Source organism: Anolis carolinensis, chromosome 3 (genome assembly GCF_035594765.1).
Source record: "Anolis carolinensis isolate JA03-04 chromosome 3, rAnoCar3.1.pri, whole genome shotgun sequence".
Taxonomy (NCBI): domain Eukaryota; kingdom Metazoa; phylum Chordata; class Lepidosauria; order Squamata; family Dactyloidae; genus Anolis; species Anolis carolinensis.
Window position 1 is genome coordinate 261,535,851 of NC_085843.1, and position 17,019 is coordinate 261,552,869.

The 17,019-nt window shown below is 39.9% G+C and overlaps 1 protein-coding gene across 5 annotated transcripts in view; it reads right to left on the bottom strand.

The window, feature by feature from the left end:
* veph1 (ventricular zone expressed PH domain containing 1) overlaps positions 1–17,019 on the bottom strand; it is a 150,524-nt gene that overhangs the window by 23,088 nt on the left and 110,417 nt on the right. For all 5 annotated transcript variants that reach the window (XR_010004783.1, XM_062976703.1, XM_062976704.1 and 2 more), the window contains one exon: positions 12,433–12,567. Coding sequence is in view for 4 of the 5 variants with exons in the window: in XM_062976703.1 (XP_062832773.1) it covers positions 12,433–12,567 (135 nt within the window). In the remaining variant the exon portion in view is untranslated. The remainder of the gene's footprint in view (positions 1–12,432; positions 12,568–17,019) is intronic.

A 17,019-nucleotide genomic window follows, 5' to 3' on the forward strand; every position in this document is an offset into this window, starting at 1 on the left:
TATGTATTCTGCTTTTATAGAAATTTCCTTATTATTGAAACACTAAAATAAACATAGGTAAACAAACAAAAGGAATGTAGCAATAGTTTTTTTTTGCTATCAATATGTCATATTTAAAACTATAATCTAAGAGTATAGTTTCAATTGGCCAATATTACTATAAACTATCTGCAATTGGATTTCTAACTCCTTGGTAGAACGTACCCAAAGGGGCCTCCAATTTCAATTGGAGCTACTAAGCCAAGCAAAGGGATCTTAACCATTGCATTTTTCTTCCATGGCATTTTTCTAATCATAGAATATAATAGAAATTAAACAGCTTTCAAACCGATAGGAACAGAATAGCGAGCCCATAACAGTAGGTTACAGTTGACTCTCCATATCTACTCATTCTGCATCCACAGATTCAATCATTCTCAGCATGAAAATATTGCCCTCTAAAAAAAACCCTTTCAAACCTTAATTTTGCCATTTATATAAAGGATACCATTTTACAATGCCATTGTATATAATGGGTTTTGACATCCATAGGTTTTAGTATACACAGGGGGTCCTGGAACCAAATTCCAGCAGATACCAAGGGCCCACTGTATAATGTTGTTGAATATATATGATGTATAACTCCCAGTTTTACAACCCTGTATTTTCTTGGGTATGGTACAGAAGGATATATCCATTACCTCTTTGAACAATTTCCCTTGTCCTGGGCGCAGAATAGCAGAATCATAGATGTATAAGGGCAACTCTAATAAATGGTTGGGAATGTGAGCACAATGTTGAGACATTCTATTATACATGGTGGTCTTGCAGAAAAGTCCTGAAATATTGGACATTTGATGCTGGAAGATATTGTTAAAATCAAACACAACATGAAACTGAAGCTTTCTCTGTTGGGAATATTAGATGATTGTCTAGAAAAAAAATGGGAGAATATTACTATGGCATGATAGCTGCTGTAAGAACTGTGTATGCTCAGAGATGGAAGGAATCAGTTATCCCAATGCAAGGAGAACGACTGAAGCAGACCAGTGAGTTAGCTACAATTGGCAAATTGGCTTCTACCCTATGTACAAAATGGGAATATGAATTGGTAAGTGGATTTGAGTTATGCCTGGAGCTCAGCCATACACATCCTAACAGGGACTTACTTTCACTAGCAGATTTAATGGATCTCAATTGTTTTGCACTTTTCTTTTCCCCTTCTACATTTAATTATTGTTCCAGATGCTGTTATTGTTATTATTTATTAGTATTGGGTTGTTGTATGTCTTTCGGGCTGTGTGGCCATGTTCCAGAAGTATTCTCTCCTGACGTTTCACCCACATCTATGGCAGGCATTCTCAGAGGTGTGAGGCATGAATAAACTAGGGTATTGTTATTATTAGTATTTCTTCTTCATTCCAAAGAAACCCAAAGCTTCTTAAGACTAGGGATATCAGAAAATTAATTTTGTTAGCATTCTGCAGCTCAACACATCTCCAGTATGTGACTCGGTATATAGTCATACTCCAACCTTTGGACTTCTACGAACTTTATAATGGATCTCCATCCACACACCCCACCTCATATATATAAAATATAGGAGGGTAAAAGATACACCAAAATGCATAGATTATTAAGCATGATATACTACTAGATATTCAGGAAAATTGCTCACCAAATGGGTATATTAGTTGGGATGTGAAAGATAATGGATATAATTTTATATCTGGGAGGCAGGCTTTAAAAATATTGCACACAGGTAACAGAAATCATAGAATCATAGAATCATAGAATCATAGAATCATAGTAGAGTTGGAAGAGACCACATGGGCCATCTAGTCCAACCCCCTGCTAAGAAGCAGGAAATCGCATTCAAAGCACCCCCGACAGATGGCCATCCAGCCTCTGCTTAAAAGCCTCCAAGGAAGGAGCCTCCACCACGGCCCCGGGGAGAGAGTTCCACTGTCGAACAGCTCTCACAGTGAGGAAGTTCTTCCTGATGTTCAGGTGGAATCTCCTTTCCTGTAGTTTGAAGCCATTGTTCCGTGTCCTAGTCTGCAGGGCAGCAGAAAACAAGCTTGCTCCCTCCTCCCTATGACTTCTCCTCACGTATTTGTACATGGCTATCATGTCTCCTCTCAGCCTTCTCTTCTGCAGGCTAAACATGCCCAGCTCTTTAAGCCGCTCCTCATAGGGCTTGTTCTCCAGACCCTTAATCATTTTAGTCGCCCTCCTCTGGACGCTTTCCAGCTTGTCAACATCTCCCTTCAACTGTGGTGCCCAAAATTGGACACAGTATTCCAGGTGTGGTCTGACCAAGGCAGAATAGAGGGGGAGCATAACTTCCCTGGATCTAGACGCTATTCCCCTATTGATGCAGGCCAGAATCCCGTTGGCTTTTTTAGCAGCCGCATCACATTGTTGGCTCATGTTTAACTTGTTGTCCACGAGGACTCCAAGGTCTTTTTCGCACACACTGCTGTCAAGCCAGGCGTCCCCCATTCTGTATCTTTGATTTCCATTTTTTCTGCCGAAGTGAAGTATCTTGCATTTGTCCCTGTTGAACTTCATTTTGTTAGTTTTGGCCAATCTCTCTAGTCTGTCAAGATCGTTTTGAATTCTGCTCCTGTCTTCTGGAGTGTAGATAGATATTTTTTCAGATAGAAAAAAATACAATAAAACCAAATTTAGCTACAACCAAATAGTTAGATGCCTCAACTATCTGGTATTTCTAGAAAGAACATGATTCTACCAGGAAAAAGGTACTGGAAGAAACATAAATTATCCTACAATGAATCCCCAAAGCAATTTTTTAATCAAAGAAAAACAATATCCGGAGAACTGATTGTGGATTTCCCACAACATGGCTAGTTTGCCCTCCACTTCTAATAGATTAGCTGTATCTATGTTTACATGCTTTTATCAACTTTTGATCCAATTTTACATGCTGTATAAATATGATAAAGAACTGTCAGGAATGATTTAGCTCTGAATTCCTGTAATGACAAGTGGCTGGAATTATGATGAGCTCTGGAGTATATTCCAGTTCTACATTTCTACGATTAGTTGGCTAAGCTGGCAGTGGGGGTAGGAGGTGTAGCTGCATTAAAATCCCATTTTATATCAAGATAAATTAGCTATGATTTCAATAGGACAGATGTGACCAATTAGGCCACAAATGTAATTGATCTGACCAAGATTCTTAATCCTCTCATCCATCTTGGCCACCATTTGACCCCTATTTTTTATTACTGAAGCAGTTTTCCTTTTTATGAAACATTTATGTACCACAAAACTTGTAGATTGTTTTACCAGAGGCCTCTTATTAATCTCAGAGCCCAGTTTGTCTCTGTTCCTAGAAGTAATTGTATGAAGGTAGCACTTGTTAAGAAAGCAAGACCAATTTTTCTGTCCCTGGCCCAGTGGATTGATGCAGCAACATATAATACAGTATACAGTTGTAGGCCAAAACACCTGGGGACCCACAGGTTGAGAACCACTGGTGTAGCGGTAGCAGCAGAGGTCAGAAAAATGACCTTGGTGGGCTGGATTTGGCACATGGGCTGTAGTTTGGGGGGTATATATATATATATATATATATATATATATATATATATACACACACACACACACACAAAGGCAAATCTTGATTTTCCTATTTTATGTAAGGAGCACCATTTTCCTACACCATTGTATATAATGGGACTGAATGAATGGATCCTGGAAGCAAACTTCAGTGGATACAAAAAGTCCATGGTACTGAGAACCACATCTTAATAGCAATCTTCCTGGCTGCAGTCAAGCAGGGAGAAAAGAGGTAAGGATCCCCTACTATAAGGCAATGTAAGGCAGGCACTACAGAGAGCAATGCTGGAGAAAGGCAATGCAAGGTCCCAGCAATTCCTGTTGAATGGCACATTTATGCATGCCATGTGGCCTGTCCTAGGTCTTCAAAGTCCATGTATGCCAAGCTGTTGGATGTTGGGGGCCAGAAATTTTCCCTCCCAAATTCTAGGGACTGGTTCCATTTTTGTGTGTGTTTATTAACTATACCTATTTCTTTATTTCTGGCAACTTGCCAATGGGCTGTGGAAACTTCTGGAAACTTGCCAATGCCTTGGGAATTGGCACGGGGCCATGGGCCATGCCCTTGAATAGAATTGCTATCTAAGCTAACCTGCAGCTTTCAGGTACAGAGCATAACATCCTATCAACCCATCACCATAGAATCATAGAATCATAGAATAGTAGAGTTGGAAGAGACCTCATGGGCCATCCAGTCCAACCCCCTGCCAAGAAGCAGGAAATCGCATTCAAAGCACCCCCGACAGATGGCCATCCAGCCTCTGCTTAAAAGCCTCCAAGGAAGGAGCCTCCACCACAGTCCGGGGGAGAGAGTTCCACTGCCAAACAGCTCTCACAGTGAGGAAGTTCTTCCTGATGTTCAGGTGGAATCTCCTTTCCTGTAGTTTGAAGCCATTGTTCCGTGTCCTAGTCTGCAGGGCAGCAGAAAACAAGCTTGCTCCCTCCTCCCTATGACTTCCCTTCACGTATTTGTACATGGCTATCATGTCTCCTCTCAGCCTTCTCTTTTGCAGGCTAAACATGTCTAGTTCTTTAAGCCGCTCCTCATAGGGCTTGTTCTCCAGTGTCAAAGCAACTGCCAGTCTGGTTCATCTCTGCTCATGGAGTTGGGGACAGGAGGGAGGCATAGGTAGCAAAATGTTTTGGCCAGCCTTGATAGAAGCATTCATCTTAAGACAGTAGGAAGGAACAAAAATCAAAATAGTATGATAATTCAAGTCTTCACACACTATTAGTCTGGTTTTTGGCTGACAAAGCTAATGTTTATTCTAAGGAAGAGTTTACATAGTAAAATAGCTATTGTACAAATAATGAATTACCCTGCAGGCCCAAGTGGGTGGTTCAACAGCAGTTCATTAAACAACAGAAAACAAAGAGTACTTTTTTTATTTCTTGGATTCAGCTCAAGAGGGGGCATGAAATAGTGGTGGTCTCCATCTGCATTACAGAGACAGTAAAATGCAAGCTGTGCATAAGCGTACACACCTGGATGGGTGCGGATATTGCTAGAAGTTAAAACTCTATCACCACCATTCTTTTTTACAGAAGAAAATTAAAAAAAACCCTTTCCACAACAACTTCATGTGCATTCAGCAAAGACTGGCATGTATCCAGATGGTGGGAGTTGTGCCAAAGAATTGATAGAAGGGATGAATAAGGTCTTCCTACCTCCTGAGTAGTTATGACAAATGTTTAGAAACACTAGTTCAATCAGCCTTTAGAAATAGTTTGAAAAATAATCCCCAACAAAGAGTGTTTAACCATGTTCAGACTGTCAGGCATTCTGAATGTTTCTGACTGATACAAAACATCTGGCTGCCATTGATGAAATGCAGCAGAGAAGTGTAGTTGACATTCTGTATTATGATAGGATGAGCCAGCTGTAAATTAAAACAAAAACACAAACACCAAGATTTATTAACTCATCATTTGCAAGGGAAAAGTCTTTTCCTTGCTGTTTATCAATTGGGTGTTCCATTTCCAGTTTTTTTAATTGCACATCTTTTCCCAGGAAACTATGAAAGGTAAAGGTTTCCCCTTACGTTAAGTCCAGTCATGTCTGACTCGGGGTTGGTGCTCATCTCCATTTCTAAGCCGAAGAGCCGGCGTTGTCCGTAGACACCTCCAGGGTCATGTGGCCATCATGACTACATGGAGCGCCGTTACCTTCCCGCCGGAGCAGTACCTATTGATCTACTCACATTTGCATGTTTTCAAACTGTTAGGTTGGCAGGAGCTGGACAGTGGGCGCTCAAGCCACTCCCGGGATTTGAACCTGGCACTTTTTGGTCTGCAAGTTTAGCAGCTCAGCGCTTTAACACACTGAGCCACTGGAGGCTCCAGGAAACTATACTTAAGCTAAATCTCCAGCTGTACAGAAATAGGCTGCTACTGAAGTCATTGGAGTACATTGATTAATGTCTTGCAGCAAGCCTGGCTGTTTAACTGCCAAAGGTTGGACCGGACTGGAAAGAGGTGTTTGTACCAGCAATTTCTGTCTCCTTTAGTTCTGGTACACAAAATGAAAAAAAAAAAAAACCAGAAATTCTTCCTCTAGAAGCTTGAATGACTGGTTTGGGAAAATTTCGTTCTCATAATATTAATTCTAGTATGCAGATTGCATATGCCACACTGCCTACAAGAGAGTCTCTATACTTCCAGAAAACACAGTAACCATTCATTCCTATGACTCAGCTGAAGGAAACAGTGTATTCATATCTGAAAACATTGATACAAATCCAATCTTTAAAACAATATTTGGAACAATCCAGATGTGATCTTGGAGAGCTTCATTCTTTGTGGCACAAGCTAGTGCTTGAATCATAAGTTTCCAGAACACTGTTGAAATCAATTATTGTTATGCTGCCATCATCTCAGGCTTACTTACTTGGAAGTGAGCCCAAATGAAGGACACATGCCATATAACCCTGATTAGAACTAGAGTTGTTAGTTGCATTGGGCGCAAGAATAACCAGCCTGTCTGTGCCCCTGTTCAGAAGATATCACTTCACTTTCTGTCCCTGTGACAACTGGATGTTGAAATTTTTGGCTTGATGTGGAAACAGGGATTGGAGACAAACCTTCAGTGGAGACACCCCTTTTCCATGAAAACTCTTACAGGACTCAATTTTCCTTCCTAGGGCTAGGGGTAGCGTAGTTGATCCATGGAGCCTTATGTCGCCCATCACATGACACATGCTGACTTTCAGCAAGGCTCTGTCGATGAACTGGGGTGCAAACGTCCTACAACGCTGTGCCCAGAACATGGGAGGCCTCCCATGTTCTGTAAAGAACAACAGGGACAACATCAGGGCAAGTCGCATGACAATGCTTCCCCATGTGTGATGGAGAAGCGCCGCTAAGGGCAAGGCAGGCTACAGGGTGCCGAGATTGCCCCATGCCCTGTCAATTCACCACAAAGGCAAACCAGCCCATATATTGTTTTAGTTGAGTCACCTCATGATCAGCTTCCCCTCTAAAAAAATAGCAGCAAAAAGTAAAAACCCTTCAGGAACCCCAGGAACATCCCTTTAGTAGGGGAGAAAATATTTCAGAAGCTGTTGGCTAAAAGAAGAGATTATGAGACTGCAGAAGGAGTTTCCAAAATCTTGTTTTCCACAAGGGATTGCTTTGCTACAATTTGCAGAAACAATACAGCTGGAATGGTAGAGTGCCTTATTACATACTTTTACTGAAAGTGAACAACAGAACAGCCCCACATGTTCTACACATTCTCATCCAAATGGTAATAGGATTGTGCAAGTAATCTATTTGAGAATAATAGTACTTGGTGGTGGTATGTATAATTTGGTGAAATTTAGATGACATAATAGCTAAAGAATTTTGTCAAAGAAGGTTTTCTCTTTCCTCAGCAGTTTTCTCTCTCTTAGTGGTGCCTTTATTGCATTTCTGAGGTTCAAACCACACACAATATGCCACTTCCTCCTACTTATTTTTCTTTTCAAGCCAAGATGGCTGCTTGGATAAATTAAATATGAGGAAAAAAGAAGTTTGGCGGTGGCACAAATGCTGAACCTGAAAACAACAGGAGATAAATATACTTCTCCCCTTCCTTCCTTCCTTCCTTCCTTCCTTCCTTCCTTCCTTCCTTCCTTCCTTCCTTCCTTCTTTTTCCCTACAGTCAAACCATACTGGCTTGAGATTAAGGGCTTGTCAATGCTGGTTCCAACCTCAATTGGGATCAAAACTTGAACATGGATATCCACACGATCAGACTTCTAGTCTGTGACAAGGTGTTAAACAGGTTAATCCGGTTTATTTCACATCATGCTAAGTTGGGGAATGCTTTGGTGCTTTAATAAATCTCAGAGCAGCCCTGTCTTTCAAGTTTAGTGTGGACAGTAGGACCTGATCCAAAATGAACTGGTCTGTCCAGACCAGTGCTACCATCCCTCTTTCTCTTTGCTTGGAGGCACAGGGAAAATAAGATGGATCAGGGATATATCATATGCATCACTGCAACAGCCAGCCAAAAAGCCCCTGGAGGAGGCAATCAGGTATGGATGACTGTGAAGTGGTGTCAAATTAGTCTCAAACCAACTGGATTGTCTGCACTCTGTTCCTGTCCCTGCTGCAGGTCAGAGATAGCGTCTGAAAAGTTTCTGCACTGGACTGGTCCCAGATGTTGGTGTATGTGAGCGCTGAGTTTCGTGGACTCTAAGCACATTGGGCTAGAAACAGGAAAATCCACCTTATTTGGGTGCAAACCCTACTGGCAGCACTGCAGTAGTAACCTTAACTTTACAGTGTTAATTGCAGAGGAGATAGCAAGAAGCTATGACAGGGGAATCTGTATGCTGCCCTTACCAACAGAGAGAAGAGGCAGGATAACAATCCCACTCATCTCTGACAAACAAAACCCCAAAAGACCAAAAGATCATTTTCACTGAGAGAGCCCAGGAAATATCAGCTATTTTATTTATGTATTTATTTATCGTATTTGTACCCCACCCTTCTTAATCCCGAGGGGGACTCAAAGTGGCTCAGAGCTAATTTGGAATATAGAAATGGAAGTTACTGAGTGTTAAACTGTATGCAGCATTGAATATGTATTATCTTTTCCCCCCCATCAAATCAAGCGTATGTAGCCCCCAATCATATTCTATAACAACTTCTGATTTTTATTCAAAAGGGTTGTCTCTGCACAGAGGACAGCACATTTCCCTTTGTTACCAGTGAGGTCTCCTTTTTATTTTCTGCTTGGTGGAGAGACCAAGGACAGGGTCTCACGGAGATCCCCCCCCCCCGCCCCATCACTTATAGCCTAATCTTTCTTTATTATTATTTCTGGAAATGCCAGGGATGGAACCAGGGGCCTTCTTCATTAAAGCATGCGATCTACCACTGACCTGTGAGCCATTTCCAAGACAGATTGGTCTGCCTGCTGAATTTTACTTACTTGGTGGTGTTTTTACTTCCTTTGCAATAACATGTCTTCTACTGATTTGAAAACCAGAAAAGTGCTTGTTCTTAGCACAAGGTAAGCTTGTTTTCAAATCATTCACTCAAAAATATCACACAAGCTTTTGCAGGTTGTGAAATGGTTGTTGTGGGAAAATGCAGTCAGGAAGTACAGAGTTTTTAAAAATCAAGATGACAAGGACAATATGAGAAAAAGGAAGCCTGATTGTTGTTTGTTAAAGTGCTAACTTGGTTTATATTTTGCAAAAATAATGGGATGATGACATTACTGGAAATTGCTTAGATCTGTCTCTGATTGAGCAGAGAGAAGCTTGAGATAGTATAAAATCCAACTCCTGTGAGAAAGTGAGACTATGTTACAACAACCTCCAATGAAACTATGCCCCTGCTACTATTCCTGGCTGGTAGACATCCATTAAATGTCTATAAAAGAACGAAGAAAGAATCTCTATCCCACCCTGGAAGCCCCTGCAAATAAGTGAACTGTTTGACTCCAAGAAAGAGATTTTATGGATTCTTCTGTCTCTGCCATCCAAGATGTGAGTGAAAGGTTTTAGAAAGATTCTCATTTCTTGGTTTCAATTATGAAATTTTAACTTAAAATTGTGTTTTCCTTTTTAAAAGAAAACATAATTTCAGGCAGTTAAAACTTACCTCAAATATGTTTTGTTTTAAAGGAAATTCCAAGCTGCTCACTCACATGAACTCCAATTAAAGATTAATAGCTTTGACCAGAAATCTTTTGCTGTGCTTTGAAACGGTATTCCTTGCAACCTTTGAAAACGTAATAGCTTTGAAACAGTAATCTCTTTAGAGGGCAAAGGGGGATGGAATGGAGCATGCGCAAATTATTTCCCTTCTGGAGTTAATGCCATAGCCCACAGCTATGTGAATTTGCAAAAGCCATCCATTGTGGTAGCTTTCTCTTGGTCTGCTGTTTGAAATTGTTCTTTCTCTTCTGCAAAGCCAATTTTATTTTTTATTTTTACATATCCATCATATGTGTAAATGTTTTGGGACAAAACTACATACATTTCATAGCACCCTACAGATGATGTTAATGGAATCGCAGCAGGACTCCAAGGCCAGAACCATCACAAGACATATTGATGGTTGAGTAAAAATGCAAAATGGCAACATGGTTCCCAAACCCAGCTATTTCATATACAGAAGTATGCCAGACTGACACTTTAATTTTATTCAAGTCTTGGCAAAAATCTTGCAATGTCTTCTTCCACACCCGAGTGCATAGACCACTCAAAACACAATACTGTATTCAAGCCTCAGAGTTCAGGAGACAAGGCCACAGGGTTGTTCCTACCACATGCCACCTGAAGCAGCTGCCTCATTTTTATTCTACTGGAGGCCCAATCTTGTCAAAAACTTAACCCTTTTGTCATTTTCTGCCAATACTCCAAGACAGTGATGGAAAATAAGCTGTAAGTAGGTATTGGCCAGGATACTTGCTTGGAACACCCAGGAATAGATATCATCAGGATGGCTACTACTGGAAGCAGGATAATGTGCAAAAAGCTCATTTTTCTGTAGCACCTAATCATGAAATAACATGAGCAAATGTTTCTCCACACATTCTTGGACATACAAAGCTAAGCATGTGCTCTCAATTCCCACAATTCCAGGAGAGACAAACATTCAGATAAGGAAAGCCCTGTTGACAAGCTTTCATGACACCTAAAATCATGCACCAGAGTCAACAGCCTTTACTATTGGTTGTAATTTCAATTACTGCACTTCTGAACCATGCAAGCATTATTTTCAGTATTTCCACAATAAGAAAATAGTGTGTTAAAGATGAATGAACTAAATCCAGAGTTGGAGATTATACCTGTTATGTACATGAAATAACATGAGCCAATGTTTCTCCATGCATTCCTGGACATAACAAGCTAGGCATGTGCTTTCAATTCCCATAATTCCTGATAGTTAAGGGAAAACACCATCTCCCATGGAAGATAATTTTACATGATTTACATTAGAAGGCTCTCTACCATGACTCTACCAGAGAGGTCTGTGATGGTGGTGGTACCAAGAGAAAGCTCTCCCCTGTGGACCTTAAGATTTTGTAAAATTTGTATAGGGAGATATGATCTTTCAGATAGTCTGGACCTAAGTCTTATAGTGCTTGACTGACTAGCATGTGAATTAATAAAAAAAGAAATAAACTGATAGTGGGGAACTGTTTAGCATGACTTACTAACTGATAAATATATACATTTGATAGCACACTTAGAATTTTTCTTTAATAATGTTTTAATCAGCTGAAATAAAGGTAAAACATTTGATTTAAAACTGCTGTTTGAAAGTTAAAGAGAAAGAAAGTTTGCCTAATTGGCACACAATTTCATTTTACTTTAATTTACTGTGTTTTAAACTGTACAATTCCTAGAAAGAATTTCTTTACGGAGCATTTAAGAAATATGACATGCACATGTATACATGCATTCTGCTTCTTGAAAACAATACAAGTGGGCTTTCCAAAGATGAATAAACTGTTCTTTTATCATTCTCACCAGACCCACAAATGCTCCTTTTCTATTTGTGAAAGGCGATGGAAATATTATTCTATCTAGAAAGTCATGAAAACTAATAACTTTACACAACACCGCCCCACTAAAAAAAGCTCAAACAGCCCAACTTTTACCACTTATGGAGCAGAAGAAAAGATAGGGCCTCTCATATATGCATGTGATGACATGTGAAAAGAAGCATATGCTGTTCCTCTTATTTTCTCTGCTTTATTGGACTTTATTGGACTTCATGCCTTCTTTGAAACAAACTGCAACTACAGTAGAGTCTCACTTATCCAACATAAATGGGCCGGCAGAATGTTGGATAAGTGAATATGTTGGATAATAAGGAGAGATTAAGAAGAAGCCTATTAAACATCAAATTAGGTTATGATTTTACAAATTAAGCACCAAAACATCATGTTATACAACAAATTTGGCAGAAAAAGTAGTTCAATATGTAGTAATGCTACGTAGTAATTACTGTATTTACGAATTTTGTAGCAAAATATCATGATATATTGAAAACATTGACTACAAAAATGCGTTGGATAATCCAGAACGTTGGATAAGCGAGACTCTACTGTATTACTCTTTTCATGTTGTTTATACAGAGTTTGTACCCAGAGATAGTAGTAAACTATAGATTTATTTTTCTATTCTACTGATTTTTATTTTCCCACTGATGGGCAAACATTACAAACCCCCAGAGTTTTTTGGCTCAGAAGCTTTTAGCATTAGCCTAAAGCCAAATGGTTCTCATTTCACCAAAACATTTGAGGACAGCATTGATTTGATTCCAAAACCAAGGCTCTGTGGCTACAACACAGGTTTCTTCATACGCTGAAGTACACTTCATACCTATATGTGGATGCTTAGAAGGGCGAAGGCTTACCTTTTGGTGTGGAAATGTAGATTGAACCATTGCAGTTTCAAAACTGTGAGTTCCTTTCAGCTGGGTTTTCTCCCATAAGGTTTTTAGGCCTTGCACATAATTATTTTGCATAGATAAAGGTTCTGGGAATAAGCTCTGTTGGACAATATTGAAAGAGGAAAACTTCACATATTATCTTCTTTAATTAGATAATTAACATTCAATAACGCACCATATAAAATGAGTTAAATACCCTTTGTCCCTTGATAATATCTATTAATGAAATTGATTCAGATATCATCAGACTGCCAAGGCTTTGCCCTGATACCGAAATCACTGTTTAACTGTACCTTCTGAACTGTGGGTCAATCCTAAGGATAAATCCAGAGCTAGTCTTACTTATAGCTGGGCCCATAATGACATGGGCAGAAAGTCCTTTCTCAAATAATCTTCAATTCATTTAAAATAAGAATTATTTGGGGTTGTTGTGTGTTTTCCTGGCTGTATGGCAATGTTCCAGAAGTATTATCTCCAATGTTTTGCCCAACTTCTGAAATGTGGGTGAAACGTCAGGAGAGAATACTTCTGGAACATGGCCATACAGCCCAGAAAACATACAACAACCCTATGATCCTGGCCATTAAAGCCTTCAACAACACAAGAATTATTTGTCTTGTTGGAACATTTGGTATCTATAGTAAGCAGAATGCAGCAGGGCTAGTGCAATATTAGCTTGTAATAGAAACAAGAGAAATGACTCTGGGTTCTTCTAAGGTAAGAAAAGAAAATGTATGATTGCTTACTGTCTCAGGAAATCCAGTTAAGTATAGGAAAGGAATAGGCTAAAGAACTTGATCTACACTTGGTTAGATGAACTGCTAAAAGCTGGCTCACTTGTGTGATCATAAACTAACATCCATAGTTGGGGATGGATCCTCATGGATACTCCTTGTAGAAGGGAAAGAAGAGACTAGTTTCTTAGAAGTAGGTAGAAGTGATGTCTTTGCAGATAAGAAGCTAAGGCTTGACTACATAGTCCAAAGAAGGATACAGAGGGGTGAAACAATAGGGCTCCCATATCTTATTAATCACTTTACAACAATTGATGCCTCTTTGCTTCCAACATTTCTTCAGCTGAAATGTCATGTTGGGAGCTGAGAACACAGAACATGTTGGGAGCTGAGATGACAGACCTGTAACTTCAATGCAAGTGCACAGCTCACTGTTAAGAAACATTATTCTGTGAGTTATCAGGAGAGCTGAGCATTCAGATAAGTCCTGTGGGACTGGCTTTCATGACACCTAAAATCACGTGCCAGAGGCAGCAGCCTTTACTTTTTGGTGTACTTTCAATTACTTCTGAACCAAGCAAGCACTATTATCAGTATTTCCACAATAAGAAAATAGTATGTTAAAGATGATTGAACTAAATACAGAGTTGGAGATCACACCTGTCAGATGATCTCATCATACAGGCTGATTTGTCAGTTGTATGCCACTTTCTTGCCCCTTTTGCCATGGAGCCATTACACAACACACATCTATTTCTGGCCGGACTCTGTGGCCACTGTCGTGGGAACACAGACGCTTCCCACATTGCCTTTGCTACAATGGGGGGGGGGGGGGACTGGCAGCAGATGCTTCATCCCATGGACCTATGGCATGTCCCAGAAAATTTCAATTATTTTAATGTGATAAGGTCCAGATTCTTCTATGTTATCCTGATCCAGGATGGTGATGACCCATGTGATCCAGAAGGGCCGGGAGACATCTCGGCCAAGTAAAGTTTACCAAGCTGAAGAAGTTTAAACTAAAGGAGCAAGATCTCCTTTAGACTCTACCTCTAACAGGAATCCTAAGTGTATTTTAGCAGAACTTAGCCTTTGTGCTACCTTTGTACTGCAACTTCCAGAACTGAATGTAATTTACCATGCTAGTGTGGACTTCTGGGAATTTTAGTCCATAATTATTCTCCACCCCCATGCTAGGATTTTGAAACATGATCAACTCCTAGGACTTCTATCAAGCATAAAGCCTGATGTTTTTTCCCAGTGCCACCTTGAGCCAGAAATGGAGAGACAGGAAAAGTGTAAAGAACAGAATAGACCTGAGGGACAGGAAACTGAATTTGTTATATTCCTTGCCTCTCATGCTTGAGACATAAGCTAAGGTAATATTAGGGGTATGACCCTTTCACTTTACAATATAATTCATTTGAATGATTGATTGATTGATTGATTAGTATACTGAATTTGAAATTGCACTGTGACTGAAAGCAACAGGCTGAAAACTAACATGTGTAGTATTTGTTTAAAAGACTTCTGTCCAGGAAAAAAGATACACAATAAAATGAGAGCAATGCGTCTCATTTATTAATCCATTATGGTGATGATACACCATGATTCCTCTGTTCTTCAATATTAACTTTTTTTTACAATTACAGGCTTTTAATGATAGATGCCTGGCTTCTTCTCTACAGATATTCTTCTGTGTTTGGTTGTTGTACCAGATTATTCATCCCAAAGTCAGATTTTTTTTTCCAGTTCATTGGTTGAATTAGCTTCACTCGTCAGTTCTGCATTTGCTCCATGCCATTTTCTTTTCAACATTCTTTTAATGACTTCAACATTCTTTCTTTCCTTTACTTGGCTCAATGAATTATCTCTCCACTAATCCAATTCTGCTGGGGTTCACACTGTCCTCAGTTTATCACTGGTACGGCTGTAATGCTATGTGGTGAACCACTAAGCTACTAGTGGCAGAACTTTAAAGGATTGTCTGAACCGACTTTGTCATCTAGATTGACCATCGGATTTTCCTGGGCAGCAAAGAATACCAATGGCTTCCTTTCCCAGCTGAGGTTTGTTTGCTCAACACTTTAGCTTTGCTGAGTCTTGGTTTTCTAGTCTTACTCTTCAATTCTGAGTTCTGGCTTCTTCCCTGGCCCTGGTTTTAGGTTTGTCCCCCAGTTCTGTTTAGTTATTGCTCCTCACTTCTACTTTCCAGATCCTGATTTAATCCAGATTGCTGCCTATAGTTCAACCAACCCAGACACTTTAGTCTATTCTTGAACCTTTGTGCCTTTATCGGCATCATTCCATATCCTTAACAATGATACCAACTCTTTCCACTACTCTGCTGGGAGCAGGAAAGATTTTTTTTAATTACTCAACTTTTTGTTCCTGAACTGTTCCCAAGAGTGTACACAATTGTCCAAGTAAACATTCAGTGTTTTGCATTGCACAGTACTCAGAGGAGGAATCTGATATAAATGCTCTGCTGAACTATGGCCTTAACTCATAAGTGGAATGGATTCACCCACAGGATTCACCAATAAGGAAAGTTACACAGTTGGCAAATGGGCCTTACTAGGACTTCTGACAGGGTTGATGCTTCAACTTTGGCCAAACAAAATAGCTGTCCTCCATAGCTAACATCAAATTTATAGAAAATGATGTGAATGCCAAGAATGTCAATGGTAGTGAAGGACAGTTTGGGGATGGAGTGGGGGCATAAAAGTTTTCATGCAGTTTTCCATGTCTTTTAGATTTCAGTACCTTACGGACAAAGCATAGTATTAAACATTGCATGAGAATAAAAATAAAAGTCAGTTCTGAAATTATGGTAAAAGGGCAGCTAGCTACTCACCACCCCTTCTGATGAAGCTGGAAGTAACAACAGCCTCATCGACACTGCCATATATAGGAAGTCCCCAGGTTGCAAACATCCAACTTACAAATGACTCCCAGTTAAGAACAAGGGTGAGGCAACAGGAAGTGAGAGAAATCTATCCCTCGGAAGTGAAATTCACTCCATAAAGTGTTCTCAAGGGGGAAAATTGAAGCTTTCTCACCAATTCTTGTTCCCACAACAAGCTACATTGTTCAAAATCCAATTATCACAAGGCTGGAAAGTGAAGTGAAACTTTCTGAATGGGGGCACAGTATATGCGTTGCTGTTATTGCACTTAAGAACAAACCTGCATTATACAACTCAACTTCTGGTTTCAAATCCTTTCCCTTTGGGTATGGGATAAGAAGAGTGCTTGGAGCTGTGAAAGCCAGTGTGGGACCTGCAACCCATGTGTTGCCTTCTCCTGTTGTAATGTCCCCTACAAAGTAAGCAGTTCATTTTATGAACATTTACTGTGGCCAATTTTCTTTTTAAAAAAAAGCATGCACAGAAGTAGATGTGCTCCTGATGGATTTGCAAAGGAGTGGGTGGGCAGCTGGTCCACCCCCCTTCCCTCCCTATGTGGCGCCCTTTGTCTTGATCACTTAGTTCATCGCTGAATTAAGAAATACACAAAATGAGTTTTGACAGTCCTGAAATTGGTCCAGATTCCTAGAATAATGTGCAAATCGGTTCTCTAGCTGCCCTTCAATAGAAATGAAATGGTGAAACTAAGCTGTGCCTTGCAATGCCTTTTCACTGTCTGTATCCATGATGTATTTAGACTATTTTGTGTGCAGGAGTCAAAATATCAATATTGGAAAGGCTACATTTTCTGTGATGTTATAGCCTGCATGTGAAGCGTGAACAGTAATAAGCACAAATTTATAGGATGCTGAAAATCATTGAAAACAAGAACAACCAGAACCAGAACAT